General features: G+C 45.5%; 1 protein-coding gene across 1 annotated transcript in view; it reads left to right on the forward strand.

Annotated features, from left to right (window-relative positions):
• JPH3 (junctophilin 3) overlaps positions 1-18,175 on the forward strand; it is a 42,841-nt gene that overhangs the window by 21,397 nt on the left and 3,269 nt on the right. Inside the window, exons 3-4 of the mRNA XM_063312913.1 lie at positions 10,935-11,059; positions 14,424-15,322. Coding sequence (XP_063168983.1) covers positions 10,935-11,059; positions 14,424-15,322 — 1,024 coding nt within the window. The remainder of the gene's footprint in view (positions 1-10,934; positions 11,060-14,423; positions 15,323-18,175) is intronic.

Raw genomic sequence — 18,175 nt, forward strand, 5'->3', positions numbered from 1 at the left:
TGAAGTCCACACATCTTAAAGTTGCTGAGATTGAGAAACACTGGCCTAGAAGCCCAGCCCATTTTGCTTCCACTGTTAATCTGTTGTTTGAAAAATATATATACAAATATGGGTTTAAGTACAGATTTAAAAACATATTTTCATTCTCTGTTCTCTCAAACTTTTAAAAAAGGCATTTTGATCTGTTTTGCAACTCAAGAGCTGTATTTGAGCATTTGGAAAGCGTAAAAGCCAAGAGATGACTAAATTCTGATCAAATTATTTCAGAATCTGCCAATGTCAGATTCATCAACACCCCAAGCTGCAGGCCTCAAAACTCAACAAAGAGAAATACAGAATTGCTCAGAATAAGGAAAACATTGGTTGACTTGCCCGCTTGTGCCTTTACAGGCGCAGGAACCTTGCCTATTAGAACATAATAGGTAACCTCAACTGCATCTACTGATACAGGCAAGTAGATCATGACCAGATTCACACTGCATGCTCGGTCATGGCCTCTTTATTCACTAGCTGCCGAGTCAAGTAAGGTACAGATGTCAATAATCCGTAACTTTCTCCCCTGTTGGAACAAAAAATTAGAGAGATAATGGAGGCTAGACTCCTAAAATGTTGTAAGGTGCTGTGCAAATGCTACCTCTCTTTAAAAGGGGCCATCATGGCTGTTCTTTACACTGAAAACCATTTTTCCATGACCTTTGGAAGGAAGATGACTATCTGAACCTCCATTCGACCTGGGCAGTGATCTTGTAGACATGGGGGGTGAGAGTGCACCATCGGTATTTCCCTGCCATTGACCATGTTGGTTAAGAATTATGATATGCAGGGTCCCAACTTTCCAGGAGAAGCCAAGCGGGCAAGACCCCTGCCTAAAAGATGGAGAAAGGTGGAAAAAAGTATGCCAGAAGCAAATTGATGGGGGTGGGGCGAAATTTAATCAGGAGACAGCCTTCCGGTTGTCAAGGCAACCACAATTATCGGAGGTATGGACTGGCATTCAAATTGAAAAGGGGACAGAGGCTGAGTTCTGGGACCGCTTGCAAACAGCGATGCTGCCAGCCGATATTTCCCGTTCTGAGTTTAGCGACTCACTTTCCCCTTTGCTCTTAGATTGTGCTAGTCTCTGTGGTGCACTGGTTGAGATCTTTCTAAAGGACATGCTTGACATTTAAGACAAGAAGTGAATTCTGCTAACTCATCCCTGTTATCTCCAGTAGCGTTGGGACCAACCTGTCTGAAACTCAAGAGAGAATTTGCTGCTCAGGGACTGGCTTCACCCCCCTCCGTATTTATTTCTTTATTTCTTATTTCAGTTGGTATGGCTGTCCACTTGCCATGTGACTCTGGGTGGTTAACACAGGGTGAACAAAACATTTAAAAATACAACAAAAAAATAATTAAAACACATTGTGCTGGAGCAGTGTTTCCCAACCTTGGCAACTTTAAAATGTGTGGACTTCAACTCCCAGAATTCCCCAGCCGGCAGGGAATTCTGGGAGTTGGTCCACACATCTTAAAGTTGCCAAGGTGGAGAAACACTGTGCTGGAGGAATTCACACATAATATTTTGGCCCAGTGAAGAAAATCCAGGTCTTCAAGGCTTTTCTAAAGGCCACCAGGGTTGGGGCATCTGAATTTTGGGGGTAATGTTATTCCCTAGACCAGGTGTGGTGACAGGGAAGATGTCCCTCTTGGCTCCATAAGATGCTGCTGCATAACTGTCAGGATCTGGGGCATACCAACCCTGTCAGATATTGTTGGATGAGCTGAGATAATTGGAAACAGATGGTCCCACAAATATCCAGGCCCTGTGCCATGAAGGGCTTTATAGATGACCCCCAGCACCCCTTTCAAGACTATGGCTTGTTTAACCACAGTTTATTGACTAAACCACAATTGGCTGGGTTTAGTTGACATACTAAGCTATACGTCATTGTTTATAAACCACGTATGACACACTGAGCCAAAATGAAATGTCAGTTAGGGCTTAGCATGATGCATGAACCTGGCATTGTTGGTGGTCTTGGATTGGAGGGCTAAAGATCTGATACTGAAAGGAAGTTGCCAATGTATTTTGGGGCCTTCAAATGACCTTGGACCATACAAACCCAACTAGGACTGGTTTTGTTTAAAAGTTGGCATGGTGTGGGATGGGTATATCCAGTTCCTGTTTTCTTCCAGAAGTTCTCTTGTCAGTTATTCTCAGTCACAAGTATCTGCATAGACCCTTGTACGTCTGTTTCTGCAATAGCTCCATAAAATGTGTTGCTCCAGTCCACACAGGGGAGTAGCCAATGGAAAAGAAAGCAGTAGATTCAGGGAGATATCTACACAGCTTGATTTAATTCCCCTCTCCCTCCTTGTTAGCATCTGATATTTTGCAAAAAGAGACTGCAGATGCAGCCTCAGTGGCTTGATTTCCTGTCCCCCAGACATTTCCTGTGTATAATTTTTCCTGCCTGCCTTGTCTTAATCAGTCATTTGTTTGATGCCCTTGATAGTGTTCCATTAGAAGTGACAGATGGCGGGAAATGCAAGTCCCTCTCCAGATGTTAATTAAGTTGCAATCTGTAAATAACCAATATAGACATATTTGGTACATAGGCTCTGCATGGCAGAGCTGTCATCACGAAATAACCCAAAACCAGCTCCTTGTATCCTGAAGCCCACTTACATCTCATGGTGAACATGTGCTTCAGAGGAATGTCACTATGATGTAAAAATACATTTGTGTTTAACAGATGTGGTTGGAGACCACCAGATGTGCACCTTGGGAAAAAGTTACATGTGCAGGCTGGTTCTTAACTCATCTTGATGCTCCTCTTAAGGCTCTCACACTGGATTTAAAAACACTTGCACCCAAATGAAACACACTTGGGCACATGCACATATTTTTCATGTAGTGTAGAGCAGGGTTTAAGATGTGTGGACTAACTCCCAGAACTCCCCAGCCAGACTCCATGCTGGCTTTTGGGGAGAAGGTTGAGTGATGTCCTTCATCACTCCCTATCTACTAGATGTTGCTTTATATTATGCTGAGCACATACCTGTGACTCATCCTGAGCTGAAAGTCAAAGGAACTTGCAGCAAAACCCCACACACCTTTCCTCTGAGTCAGGTGTGTCGTCTTCTTTAATTCGTATTTAATTTCACCTTCAGAAAAGGTACAAGCATCTAAACTAATCAGAGAAGCAGCAACTTCATTTTCTTCTTCCACAGTGACTAACGATGCAGGTCTGATGTTTTAAATTCAAAAATGGAAGATGAAATAGGCATAAGATCTGATCTTACTTTGGGAATGAGCAGGGATTACAAGTTGGCTGGAAAGAAAGGGGTTGCTGTTCCACTGATGGGGATTTGAGAAGGACCCAACCATGTCCTAAATCAAATTGCACTACAAATGGCATGGATGGTCTCAGAGGCCAGAAGGGAGAAGGGGGTGGGCCAGCGTGAAGCATCCCAGATCCAAAATGCCTGTGGCGGCATCAGCATTCCTACAGTGAGAAGCCGCCGTGAGGGACAAGATAGCCGCCGTCCCACCAATGTTCCTTGCCACCTGCCATTGAGAACTATACAGTTCTTCACAGTAACCTACCAGATGCACAGGGGAAACAAGAGTGCAATGGTTGCCAGCACGTTTCCCAACAATTGTTACCAAGAAGGAGACTGTCTCTGATGTTGCATGTTCCTATCGTTATCCTCCACAGATGTGCCTCAAGTAGGCGGGAGGAGCATCCCTCCAGCTTGGACCACTGAATTCCATAAGCAGATCATCATAGCTGATGCTCCAGGGGCTGGGCGATAGGCACCAGTAAAGGTGGGAGAGGAAGGTCGATGGGAATCTGGGAGCGTCTTCTTTTAGGAGAGCCATCTGGAAGCTGAGCAGCTTTGTGTGCTCTCCAGTCTCCCTCCGCAGCCTCCTCAGTTAAGGCGGGATCCGCAAGTCAATTCTCAAGCAAGAAGCAAGGCCTTGCTGCTTGTCATTCAGGGCGCTTGCTTCTCTGTCTGGTTTCTAAGCGCGGGAGCAGGTGCTTTCCTTTTGAATTGTGTCACGCCAGCGGTGGCATTAGCTGCTTTTCCGTTCTTAATTACAGATCCAGCTAAAGTCCACGTTCCAGGGAGCGAGCAGGGGATAGCGCAGAGGTAATGATGAACGAGGCTTGGAAATGGTCTACAGAAAGTTAATGGGTACGGCTAATGGTTCACTTCCAGTCCTGACATTTGATTACTAGTTCAATGGATTATTGATTAGGTGCTGATGGCAATCTGCTGAGAATGGGGTGAGGTCATAAATACAGTTAAAGATGGAATTTCAGAGATAGGGGGACTTACTAGACAGTGGCAGTTTTTCAGAAGGTGAAAACTAAACTATAGGGGCTCAGGTCCCTGGATTCTGACTTCTCCGAGTCCCTCTCCTGTAATTATGCAGCTGGAGCATCCTCAAGACAGGAAAGATGGTAATTCCAGTGCCTACAGTTTTTGAAGATTATTTCAATCCTTTTTTTCTCCCTTTCCTGACATGCATTCTGAGGTCTATAGGTCCATGAGAAGACGTTACCCCATGAACGTTGGTAATGCTATCTAGTATTTGAATCTTAATCTCTGAGTCTCAATTCTTCCAGAAAAGAAAGATATTTATTTATTTATTTATTTATTAAATTTGTATCACCGCCCATCTCCCCCAATGGGGGACTCTGGGCGGTTTTCAATAAATAGCATTAAAACATAGCCAGATAAAAATTACATTAAAATATACATAAAAGCAAACATGAAATCCAAGTGGAGATGGATCACTAAGGGGTACTATGGCACCAGCCATCCCCCGGTGGAGCTGTCTCTCTCCCCCTCCCAGGCAAGGCAGCAGAACCAAGTCTTCAGTTTCTTCCGGAAGTCCGAGAGCGAGGAAACCCGTCTCACCTCCGGGGGCAAGATGGGCTGATTTTGCAGCCCCGATAGCTGTCCGTGCAGCCGCGTTCTGGACCAGCTGAAGCTTCCGAATGCTCTTCAAGGGTAGCCCCCTGTAGATATCCCACAGGATATCAATCACTGCAGGAACAAAGCTTTCTGTCATGTCAGATGCAATAGCTATAGTCGTCCAGCAACATTGGGAAATGAGGGATAGATATATGTAAACAGAGTTGGACTTCTGGGTATTTTGCAGAATCAGAGGATGAGTTGAGAGGAGATGATAAGTAAGACACCCAAATAATCCACAAAGCCTGACTTCACGCCATGCATTTGGCAGCAAATCTCCTGAAATGAAACCTGCCAGGAAGTTCCATCAAGGACAATTATCACTTCTTCATTTTTTGTAAATTTACATCCCTGCAAGGTTGTCAGACCTTGGGGGAAGAAAGCATGGATGGGTACAGAGAGTACAGATAGTCCTCACTTAATGACCACAATTAGGACTGGAATTTTGGTTGCCAAGTGAAGTGGTCATTAAGCAAATCTGACCCAATTTTATGACCTTTTTTGTGGCGGTTGTTAAGCGAATCACCATGGCCATGAAACAAACCATGTGGTCATTAAGCAAATCATGCAGTTCCCTATTGATTTTGCTTGCTGTAAGCTGGCTGGAAAAGTCGAAAATGGCAATCACATGACCATGGGACGCTGCAACAGTTATAAATCCGAACCGGTTGCCAAGCGCCTGAATAGCGATCATGGGACCACAGGGGTGCTGCCACAGTCATAACTGCGAGGCCCAGTTGAAGGTAGTTTTTTTCAGCACTGCCGTAAGTCCGAACTGTTGCTAAACGAATGGTTGTTAAGCGAGGACTACCTGCATGCAAACCTCTTTGGGAGTTGTTAGAGCTGTGGACCAGCACAGGATCAACAAAGAGCTGAACTCAGGATGAGAGAAAGTAGGAGATAAATTTCTCCTTGAATTTCCTACAGAGGCTGGACAACTCTGGTGATGTGTGGAAGAATCAAACCTTCAGAAACAGCGTTTCTGAGTCATTTTCAGCAAATGATGAGTTTCTCTTGAGACAGTTAAAGTCTCTATGAGCGCAGAAGTTAAAATTCTGTGTTAGGTTCCGTTGAAGTGTTGATTTAACTCTTCTGAGAGCAGGGAGGCTAAAACAGCCTGGAGGGGGGATGGTGGAACTTGGAATAAAGGAGTAGCCGTCATTCCACTCCAGGAATGTGTTTACAGTGACTAGGGAGAGTCAGCTATCCAGTTCACAAACAACGCTGTATCTTCTGACATGGCTTCCTTTGGGCTTGGTGTGATGCCACAATAGTTAAAAAGTCAACAAATCATGGCTGAACTCAACTATTGGTTGGGGTTTCACATCGTATTAATCTGTATCATGAGTTGCTGGCTTTGGGCTTGGTGTGATGTTTAAACCTGGCCAATGTGCTTTGTGTTTCATGGTTTATGTCATTGTCTTATATGTGAATCAGCCAACTATTGTTGGTCAGGAAAGTATGGTGTCCTTATATGGGAAGTATTGTTGGCTGAGAAGGTACGATGAATACATGGCGTAGTAAAATTTGTGAACCTAGTTCATTGTAAGGGTGGTGTATTATTTTCTAGCTTAGTGTGGTGTAAATCCAGACAATTGTGACATATTCAACAATCCATTGTTAAACAAACGATGGTTTAAAATGCTATGTGAAAAATAGCATTTTTAAAATCCTTTTGGACCGTTCTGTAGAATGGTCCAAAAGTCAAGGTTAGGGAGAGTAACCATTCTGAATCACGTAATCCTGGTGCGAAAAAGGGTCTCTGATGTTTCCCAAGCAAGGGCAAGGAGAGCAACAGCTGCTTTCTCCTTCCTTTGGCCCCTGTGGACCTGCCCATGTGACCCCAGGCAAACAGGATGCCGTCTTCCCCTCTCCCTCCTCCTGAATGGATGGCTCCTTAAATCTGCAGACAGAAGCCAACATCTGCAGTGGCAATGAATAATTCATCTCTTCTTGTGCCAAAATCCATTATGATCAAGCTTCCTTTTTCCATGGGTTGCTTCCAGAAAGAGGCAGAGACGGTGCCCCTGAACCTGGACAAGGGCTCCTGGGTAGATACTCTGATCTTAAACTGGCTGATGGTTGTGCGGAGAAGCACTCAGTGCCACTAGCAGGGCTCCTGAGATCGTCTCTGAGATAGGCCCCCTCTTGTCTGTCACTCCCTTTGTTGGAGCAAGTCATTTCATGGCTCCGTCTGATCCTAAGCCTGCTTTGCCTTCTCATCCCTCCTTTCAGGCATCCAGATTCTGTGCCTCTAAGCCAGGGTTTCTCAACCTTAGCAACTTTTAAGATGGCTGGCTGGGGAATTCTGGGAGTTGAAGTCCACACATCTTAAAGTTGCTCAGGTTGAGAAACCCTGCTCTAAGCAGTCAACAGTGGCCCAGCCTAAATTTGGAGGCAAAACTTCCCCCGCTGTGAGCTTCTCTCCTCCCGCCCCTTCCCCCTTGCCTTTGATGGCTTTGTTTCCAAGACAGCTCTCTAGGAAAACAGATGATTTGGGGCATTTGGTTCCAGCAGAGGGTTCTGCACCTGTTGCCTCTTCTGTCTACCCATCTCTATGGTAACTGCCTGACATCACAGAGAGATCCTTCAAAAGGGGAGGCTTGCCAAGGTTGGTCCACTAAAGGTTGGACCATACAGGTAGTCCTAGAGCAACTGGTGGGCGGAGGGCTCCTGTGTTGGATGGCCTTTTTCTCTGAATCCGCATCTAAAGCGAAGTTGAATTCCAGTGACTCAGTCTGGCTGTGGGCCAGACTGGTGGAGTGTAATAGCACGTGTGGTGCAACAGACTTGGAGGTTCCCACTGTGGGGGAAGATAATCTACTGTATCCTTGTTGCAAACTGACCACACGTTTACATGGAGCAGGAACAGAATTATTGGACGAGGGCAGAAGTCCGGAAAAGCTGTCAAATCATCACCCGCTCCATTCAGAAGCACTGGGGACCCCCTCCTGCTCACTTTTCCCACTATAAATGTCTGGCCGCAAAACCGAAGAATGGACGAAATGTGATTGACTTCAGGGAGTTTCTGCCTGTTACTGGCACCCCAAGGTCAGAGACCCTGGACGAGAATTTGATTCCACTTGAATCCTTGTGTCCTTATCCAAGGTAATTTGTCAAAGAAAAGAATCCTGGAAAATTTACCTGTTTGAATTCTCCTTCCCCCATACAAAACTTTCCTGTCTACAGATGACAGAATGATGTTTTCATCATTGATGCTTCAAAAGAAGCATCCCACCCACCCTGGAAGCTGCAGTTGCATTCTGAAATATGAACTAACTGTAGATTGACCAGGAAGGCCACATGGTTTCCATGGAACCTGCTAAAACCCCAGAGGAGAGATGCGAGACAGCTGATCATCTATACAACGGAGTCCCTGTACTTTAATTCCTTTGCTGTAGATAACCTTTGGAGATTTGTCTGCACCAGCGAAAAGGGAAGACTTGTTGGCAGGGCCACACATGGGTGGGGTGGTGGTGGTACATCAAGCGTGCTATAGGTCTTTCATCCTTTGCAGAGGATATAGCTTTTGCAAAAGTCTGCTTTTGAGACTCCTGCATTGGTGTGCCAGAAACTGACTCTCCCTTGTCTTAATATAGTTGGAAGTCGAACTGGGAAAAGACGCTGCTTTTATCTCTGTGGTTTATGGCTTAGCATGATGTACGAACCAGAACGCTACGGCTTGGTTAACCAACCACAATTAAATCAAACGATGGCGTAGCATGATGTATGGAACCAGCAGCAGCAACAAAGGCAGCTCTTCCCAGATCTGCTACTCAACCATAATTTATAAGCCGTGGTTTATGGGTTAGCATTATGTGCAGAGCCAACGCATTGGCCCCTTGTTATACGAGCCATCCCTCAGTCTTTGGACCGTGATGGGTGTTGCTTGGTTCTGGCTAAGCTAAATGTGGTTTCTTTGGGGTTAAGCATGTTGTATGAATCCAGCCAGTGTGGTTTCTAAACCATGGGTTATGATTTAGCAAGCCTGCTAAGTAAACTGGTTCATCAAGCCTGTGTTTTCAGCCCAGGTTAGGCGAACCTATAACCCAACACCGTAGAACATGAGAGGGGGAACCTGTGGTCCTCCAGAGAGAGCTGAACTATAACCCCCATCAACCTCCACCAGCGTGGCCTGTGGTGAGGATACTGGGAGCCGGAGTCCAACCGCATGCAGGTGGCTGCCTGTTGCCCCGCATCTCCACTGCCTCCCAGCAATGCTTCAAGGTCCAAACCTTTGGTCTGTAAAGGCCACTGTCCTTCTGATTCAAGTTGTTCTTGCCTCCTTGGTGGGATTTTTGAAGAAGATCAGAAGCCGGGTCATTCGTGCCGGTGTGTTACCTGGAGGGTTCTGAAGGCCAGGTCATAGATCCCAACAGAATTCCAATCCGGCTGCTAACATATAACAATCCCACGAGATGGAATCCTCCTCCCCTCCCAGACGAAACACGCATCAGCCAGATGACATGCGAAACGCTACGATGCAGCGGTAACATCGGAACGGTGAACATGACAAAACGGCTGTTCAGGGCTTTGAGCAGCAAACACGCTGAAAGCGCTAAATGGATTTCTTGCATTTACAGGAGGGGGGATTATACTTTGTACAGTAATGGGGTACCTACAGATCACCAGCTTAACCGTATGATGGTCACCAACCTCTTCATGGAAGAGGAGGAGGAGGAGGAGGAGGAGGAAAAATTGTAATTCTTTCAGCACTGCCAATATGCCTCTTCTATAAGTTATATCACTGCAAAGAGATAAATTCATATCATTTCTGCTGTTGTTGAGATCTGAGTTAGTGGTTCTCAATGAAGTTGGAGTCCTTATTAAACCAGGCTGAGCCTTGGATGGCTTGATACCAGTAACTCTTCAGAGTGCTGCAGGGCTCGGGTGGTGAGTTACCTTTGCCAAAACATGGCATGTTGTCACAACACAGACATATATCACGCCTAGGAGTTGGATGAAAGCACGCCTGCTCAATTTTCCTTCATATGTTGATTCCTTCTTCCAGAAAGTTGTCACAGGCCAGAGTTTCAGTTTTGATCTGTGGGACTAGACGGGAAGGTCAAGATAGGGCCTGGGTGCTGAACTATGGGGCTGCTGAGCTGAACTATCCAGACAAGATGATGGGTGAGGGAGTGGATCTGGCAAGCCTAGGGTTACCAGATGTCTGACAAAAGGAGGACATGTCCTCCTTTTTGTCTTCATGTCCTCTGTCTGGCAGGCATAGCCTTAAAACAGTTTCTCAACCGTGGCGACTTTAAGATGTGTGGACTTCAACTCCCAGGATTCCCCATGCTGGCTGGGGAATCCTGGGAGTTGAAGTCCACACATTTTAAAGTCGCCAAGGTTGAGAAACACTGCCTTAAAATCAAATATTGTCAAGCTTTTTGAGTGCCTTTAATTTTTTTTTAAATTTTGAACTGTTTTCATAATAGTACTCACCCAAACATTTGTGTATTGCAGTCTTGCAAGCTGTCTGCTTCTTCCCCTCATCTGTTGACAGAATCAGCAGCCTAGATGTATGTTACTTAACTTATTTCCTGATTCCAGCCATCGGCTTCAATCCAGCCCCTTCAGATCTATGATCCCTGTAGCCTGTAGATCCCACGACTCATCCTACATTTCTGGGGTGAAATTTGGAAAGTGTGTCGTCGTCAATTCTATATTATCACTCGCATATGTTCTTGACCATAGAGGTTTGTCGGAAAAGTATTGTGATGGAAACACCAGCCTTTCTGATGCTGGAAATAGCAATTTTACATAGACATAGGCCTAAGTACATTTTTTCGCTGTAAGTTTTGTCGCAGATGCCAAGAAAGCTCAACAGTTTGTGTGTCCTCCTTTCCCCTTGTCCTCCTTTCCAGCTGTTGGTGTCCTCCTTTTCCTGTTCAGATCTCTGCTCGCCATGCCCAAGCCAAGCACCATGGTCATTCATGTCTTTGTCTTTCCATCTTCCACAGGACCTCCCACTCCCGGGCAAAGGCCGATGCCGCTGTGACGGCCGCACAGAAATCTCAGGAGGAAGCGCGGGTTGCTAGGATCACTGCCAAAGACTTTTCACCTTCCTTCCAGCACCGAGAAAATGGTCAGTAGAACCTGGAGACCGCCAGGGAACCTTGGAATTAGTGTCTTCTCTTCTCTCTCCACATCTGGGCTATGGAGGCAGGGCGGTCTTCCCACAGCATGGAGTAAACCACACTTGGTGGCTTCCTCCTCGTTTCTCCAATTGGGATGTAGGGTGCTTGCCCTCCTGATTTCCTGTTGCCTGCCTTTTTTGAGGGATGGCATGCAGCCTCCATTGAGAGCAAAATGCGGGCAGGAGAATCTGATATGAATTCATTTTTTTAAAAAATCTGTTCAGTCGTGTCCGATTCTCGGAGGCTGCCTGGACAAACCCCTGCAGTTTCCTTGGCAAGGGTTTTTAGAAGTGGTCTGCCGTGACCTCCTTCCTAGGGCCGGGAGAGGGGGACTGGCCCAGCTGGCTTCGTGCCCAAGGCGGGACTAGAACTCACGGTCTCCTGGTTTCTAGCCCGGTGCCTTAACCTCTGCACCCAACTGGCTCTCAGTGAATTCATTAGTAATTGTCTATTTATGACAGCCCAGTTTTCTGGACTCTGGGTGGTTGAGAATCATGAACATTAAAACATAAATCAACAAAAAGAGGATTTGAAAAATTATATTATATATAATTTATAAACTTGCTTAATAAAAAAATAATAAAAAAGACAAAGCAATAATTGTACAAAATCCATTCCTTTTGAATGGAACAACCCACATGAAAAACAGCAGCCCAAGTCCCCACAAACTCTTACAACCGCAGTTAAAATCTTAATCCAAACAGTCTTAACAGCCCTGCAGAAAGTCAGTAAGAGGGATCTGCAAAGGCTTTGGTGTATATAAGGGTCTGGCTTAGCTGTGTGTGTGTATCTGACTTCTTGGGTGGGACCAAAAATAGAGAGGAAGAAAAGATCTTAGCTGCCTTCTTGAAGCAACACATTAATTAATACATGGATGCCACTGCAAACAATACTAGTGCTTTGCACTCTGAGTAGAAGGCTTTTGCTAACTCTGTAAAGAATGAAAGATTTAAGTAGTTTTAATTAAGGGTTCCTTATCCCCCTTCCTTTTAGCTATTGAGGGTTTGACAAGTCATTTTGCATTGTGGTTAGATGTGGGTGTGGGTTGCAGATAGGTTCATAATCTACCAAAACAAGATTTATCTAGAAAATGCTTCCCTCCTGGAACAGGGCTGGTTTTCCAAGGGATGGGATTATTATTTGTTCCTTAAATTGCAAATGTAAGAATGCACTGGAGATCTGAATTGTTGAAGGATGCGTTCAGGAGTGTTCATGGGGTGGGGTGGGGTCAAAAAGGTCAAAATTGTGGCTATGATGAGGAGGCTGAAACTCTGCCTGCTTCTGATGTGTGTCTGGTGCATCTCATAAAGTGAGCGTAGCTCATGATGCCTTTGAAAACCATTTGTTAGCCGGAAAAGGTGCTACCCGACTCTTTCTGATCTTCCCTGGGAATGTGTTCCAAGTGCTACCCTACCTACAGATGAACAAGCCAAAAAAATGGGTACAGGTTTCTTCTTTCTTAATCTTGTCTTCATCATGTTTTAGCACTCTGCCCACTTTTCAAGTACCGAGCATGTTTAACGGTTTCAACATTTGCTTTTTCACTCATTTTGCTTTTCCATTTTAGTGGACAGTTTTTTTTCCTTCCATTTATTTGCAAAGAATGCTTGAAGAATGTGGCAGAAATGTCATTGTGATTACTTATTCATTAATTTATTTGCTAGATCTACATCCCGTCTTTTTTCTCTTGGCCTTCAAGCGGGGTCCTCCTGTTCCAGTCCCTAAACACTTTTTTGTTATAGCCAGTTGACACTATGCAAATACATAACAACAACAACAACAACAGATTTGATCTGAGTTTCATCTGCAGCAGATTGCTGTATGTTGTTGTTAGTATTGTATTATCCATACACAACGGTAGGGATACAAGATTGGAGACTTCTTTATAAACAGGAAAACTCAAAAGATTATGTAGAAGACCACAGTTCACTTTTTAAACGTTTCACTATCATAAACACACAATAAAAATATACGTTTTTGGAGGTACAGCACCATAAGATGTGTTGGTCAACCATGAACTGTTTATGACATGGAGGGTACCCTATTTTTACTACCAGTCAGAGAACAAGTACATTTTTATGAGAAGTCAGAGGAACAGAACTGTCTTCAAAGGAAGTAATACTCTAGTGTCAACCTTCACATGGTTGTCATCTCTCATGTGGAGTGATAACTGTCTGGATGTCTATGATTGGGACCTTTTGAAGGTCCCTGAATTGTGTGCAATCCATTTCACCAATTGGCAATGACTCCTTGGTCAGATAGCATCACCGATGCAATGAACGTGAATCTGAGCAAACTCCAGGAGACAGTGGTGGACAGGAAGGCCTGGCGTGCTGTGCTCCACGGGGTCACAAAGGGTCGGACTTAACGACTGAACAACAACAACCACCCCTTTATATGTAATCTCTTGAAAAGAATTTTTAGCGCTTAGCTTTTTATCAGGTTCATAGACGTTAGGGCTTATTTGTGATTGTGGCTCAGAAGGATTTAATATAAATTCCAGTTCGGGGCACATTAAAAAAATTCAGAAAGGCTAGACAAAGAAGAATCTGAGGAGATCAAAACCGGAGTCTTTACTGGAATTAGCACCTCAAATCTAGGAGCTGCAGTCATCAATCAATTTTAAAAAATCCTTACACAAGAAAGAAGGGATTATGGACAAGAGAAATCATAATCAGTTGACGATGGAAAGTTCTGGAGAAAGCATACATGTTCTTTCGTGAAATTTTGATCTGTCCTAACAACTGTATTGCCATGCAGAAGGCGGTAGCCCCTTAGGTAATTTTGGAAAAGTTAAGCAGGGTTGGACCTGGTTAATACTTGGATAGAAGACCAGGAGGAACTCCAGAACTGACTGCATGCCAAAAACTAAAAATACAAATCCTGGAAGACAGCAGTGGCAAACTATTTTCATACTGGTCCCAAGAAAACTACATGAAAGTGTGTGTGAAGCTACCAAAGACTAAGTGTGACTCAAGAGACTACATTTTTGATAAAGGTACTATGCAACTACTGAGTTTGGATCTTCCCCCCACGGAGCAATACAGCTATGATTGTGTATAAGTTCTGGGAATCTGATGGTGAAGGAAAATGAATGGAACCATTAAACTGGCAGTCCTGAAGGTGTCCCAAAAAATGTAGTTGTGTTTGTGCAACAGGCTCACACTCTCTTTGCAGCAGTTACTGAGATCTCTGTTTGATGTAGAACATGTGTCCTTATTCTCCTGCCCCCTCCTGTACTGGGGGAAGGGAGGGGGGCCTTGTGGAATGGCCACCTTCTTGTTCATCTTCTGCTTCTTGTTCATCTTCTAGGGCTTGAGTGTCAGAGGCCAAAGCACCAGCATTCAAGCGATGAGATCGAGGTCCTCTCTACAGGGACTCCACTGCAGCAGGAAAGCCCAGAACTCTACAGAAAGGGGACAACGCCTTCGGACCTCACACCTGACGACAGCCCCCTCCAAAGCTTCCCTGCCAGCCCTTCCTCCTCCCCGCCCCTGGGTCCTTCCTGTCGGAACAAGAATGCCCACTTCTCCAGGCAGGTCTGCATGGAGGAGGAGAGGGGCGGGGAAATCCAGGTGTTGCTGGAGGGACGCGGTAGGGAGTACATGAGACCTAACAGCTGGGGTGAAGACAAGGAGGGGGGGCCTCATGGCACGAGAGGTGGGGCCTTGCGCAGCGGCCAGTCGGAAGACTACCGAGGCCGGAGTGGTGGGCACAAGCATGTTACCGCCAATCACAAACCACGGGAGAGGTGGGCAGATCCTCCGACCATGGTTTCATGGACTTACCACCGCCCACACCACCATGGCTCAGGGAGCAACAAGCTCATGGAGCTGGATGAGGAGAAGCTGAGCAATTATGAGATGGAGATGAAGCCCCTCATGAGGATGGACTCTTACATGCAAGAGATGCACTCCCAAAAGAGGCATTATGGCAAAATGAGTCTCAGCAAGAACCTGGCTGAAGAGCATCATGGGGAAGACCGGGGCTTTGGTGTCCAGAGGCTGAGGTCAACATCCCAGAACAAGGAGAACTTCAGGCCCGCGTCCTCTGGTGAGCCAGCAGTGCAGAAACTCGAGAGCCTGAGGTTCGGGGATAAAGGTGAACCCCGGCTGTTGCGGTGGGACTTAACTTGCTCTCCACCACAGAAGTCCTTACCTGTTGCACTAGAATCAGAGGAGGAAAATGGAGATGAGCTCAAATCCAGCGCGGTAAGTGGAGGACTCTGGATGGCTTCATAAATAGTGACAGTGAATGACCGGGTAGGTGATGTCCCTGGCTGTGATGAGTAGAAGAATTGAGGGAAGTTGGGCTCTGCATGTGTACAGAGTATGCGTAGTATGTGTGAATGCATACCTGCATGCTGGGAGGGAGGGAAAGAGATGAGAGGAAGGAAGGGGGAAAGGGGAAGGGGAAGGGAGGGAGGGAGGAAACAAGAGGAGGGGAGGGGAGGAAGGGGAGGGGAGGGGAGGGGAGGGGAGGGAAGTCGGCCCCCATGTTCTTCCTCTTAAAAGGTTATTGGGGGCAAACAGGTTTGCCCCCCGCTCAGTGGTGCCCTTGTTCAACTGGTGTACGTCTCTCTGTTTTCAATCACCTCTAATGACCAGTTAGGAAAGTCTGATTTAAAAACAAAGAGTGTTGAGGAAAATGATTTTTACAAATTCTTGTCTATTGTGCAAAGTGAGCAAACTGAGAATCCTTTTCCTCCTCCTGTTTTTTGTTGTTGTTTGCTTGTTTAAGAAAAATAAATAAATGAATTGATTTTCTTAGAACAGGTAGCACAATACTCTTAGCAGTGGCTTTTGGCCTGAGAAAGCTTTTGATGCAGTTGAATGGGTTGCCTTGGCTTACTGAGCAACGAAATCTCCCAGATCACGGTCCCTCTGCCAACGACTGTTCCTTTGCCAGTGGTCAAACCATGAGTCTCTGTATGGTTCCACACGTTCTTTCAGCCACAGTGGTTTGGTGGCTAGAAAATGCTTTGCTGGGTATTCACAGAGATCTTTGGCATGTGTTGGAAGTCTAGGTTATGATTTCATATGCAGTATGAATGTCAAATAATGTTAAACCATAAGCTTTGGTCTACCTGATGGGGTTCCCACACTGTGCAAGATCAGCCTTCCCCAGTGTGTTGTGAATGTGACTCCTGTCCAGGGGAATCGGTCAGCCTGGGGACAGGATCAGACCCTACGGGGTGGCTTTTCCTTTCCATGGCTGTGGAACATGGGGAAATGCTGAAGCTTTGGGGACAAAGAAGGTAAGAGGCATTTATAAGGTTAGTCATGAATATTATTCCTGGAGCTGCTGAACCAAACGCCTGAATTTTCGGGGCGGGGGGATGATGGGGCAATGTCACACCCCTTTTTATCTGATGAGCCATGAGCATTAGCCAGACGTGGGCCCCCAGCCTCTTTGCAGAAAGCCTTTTGGAATGGCAGCCAAATTTCTCTTTGAGTTTGTGCCAAGTGTAAACTGCCCCTTGCGTTTACTTTGGGGTAAACACACTTAGGCCTTAGAGCTTGTCTGGTAGTTTATTAATTTATTTATTCCATTTATATACTGCCAGGACACCCACTTTGATGTGAGTTGGGCTTTAGCCATCAGAAGGTCGCCCTTGGGAACCCTGAGCCTAGCCTTGGGTTGTTAAAAGCTCCCCAAGCTGGAAGCGTAGGAGACAGAAGAGAGAGAGAACAAGAACAAGGGCCAGCAGTCAATAGGAGGACTGGTTGACTCGCGTCGTTTCAGGACTGCATCCCTGTTTCGGAACTGTGTTTCCTATCATCCTTCCATCCCCACAGGGAAGAATAGGGACATCCGTGCAGCCCACCTGTTCTCATACGAAAACATCACTTCCCACCTCTTCTCTTCTACACACTGCTGAAAGCTGTTCCTGCTTCCATTCTGCTGGAGGACTTTGCACCGGCTGAGTTTGCATTGCAGTCGGGTGCTGTTCTGTTCAAAATAAGTCTTGCCGTGGTACAGAGAACGATGTACAGAGTACTGTATTAGCAGAGATATATTTTAGTCCCAAGCTCCCAGGTGAAGTCTGCATTTTTAGAGCAGTTTTCTCAAGCTGGCACCCTTCAGATAAATTTGGATTACAGCCCCCATCATTTTCAGCTAGGGGACAATTGGATGGCTGGGAATCCTGGAACTCCATTTCCTAAATATCTGGAGTTGGGGAAGGAAAACATGAACATGATCTATTATATCTGAGTTTGTGTAAATCATTCCCAATTTACCAGCCTTGGTGATCAGGAAATAGGGACTATTTCTGCTAAACAGAAAGACAGCAAGTAGAGATTTAATGATCACATGGATTCTGCCCTGTTTCTTCTCAACAAGATGTCCTGGATAATGTGACAATACTTTATAGGAAAGCCGGATAGGATTGTATTTTCATTTATTCCAATAATCATATTCCTCATTATGCGATAAAACAAATCATAGTGCAATGCTTTCAAGTCAACGGTAAATTCAAACCTTTTCTAGTGTGCTGTGTCAGAGAATGGTGAATACAAGCAGAGACATCTAGAAGTCTGGGTGAAGAAAAATCTTACCTTCTTTACAAAGGGGCTGCAGAGATGTCTGGCTTTAAGGGACCTCCTAAACTGATTTGCAAAGGAAGTGGCAAAACGATTTGATTTGATCTAAAAAATTTATTTCTTGGACACTTCATTCAACCTGACTGTAGGAAGAGGAGGAAACAGGCTTGCAGGCAAAAGTAAAACTGGGGTGTGTGTATGCGTAAAGATGTGCTGCTGGCTTGTGTTCCCAAGTCCCATGATGCCCTTTGCAACCTCCATCTTCAACATTCACAGCACGCGTCAGTGTGTGCTGGACACATAGGATGAATACTATTCGCACATCTCAAATCCTTCTCAGGGCCCTGCGTCCAAGCAGAGTTTGTACCTAGTTGTGCTTTGTTTAACCATGGCTTACTGAATAAGCTACAATTGGTAGCTTTGCGCAACATGCTAAGCCAGTGTTTCTCAACCTTGGCCACTTTAAGATGGGTGGACTTCAATTCCCAGAATTCCCCAGCCAGTGCTGGCTGGGGAATT

This window comes from Candoia aspera, chromosome 11 (genome assembly GCF_035149785.1).
Source record: "Candoia aspera isolate rCanAsp1 chromosome 11, rCanAsp1.hap2, whole genome shotgun sequence".
In the NCBI taxonomy this organism is placed as follows: domain Eukaryota; kingdom Metazoa; phylum Chordata; class Lepidosauria; order Squamata; family Boidae; genus Candoia; species Candoia aspera.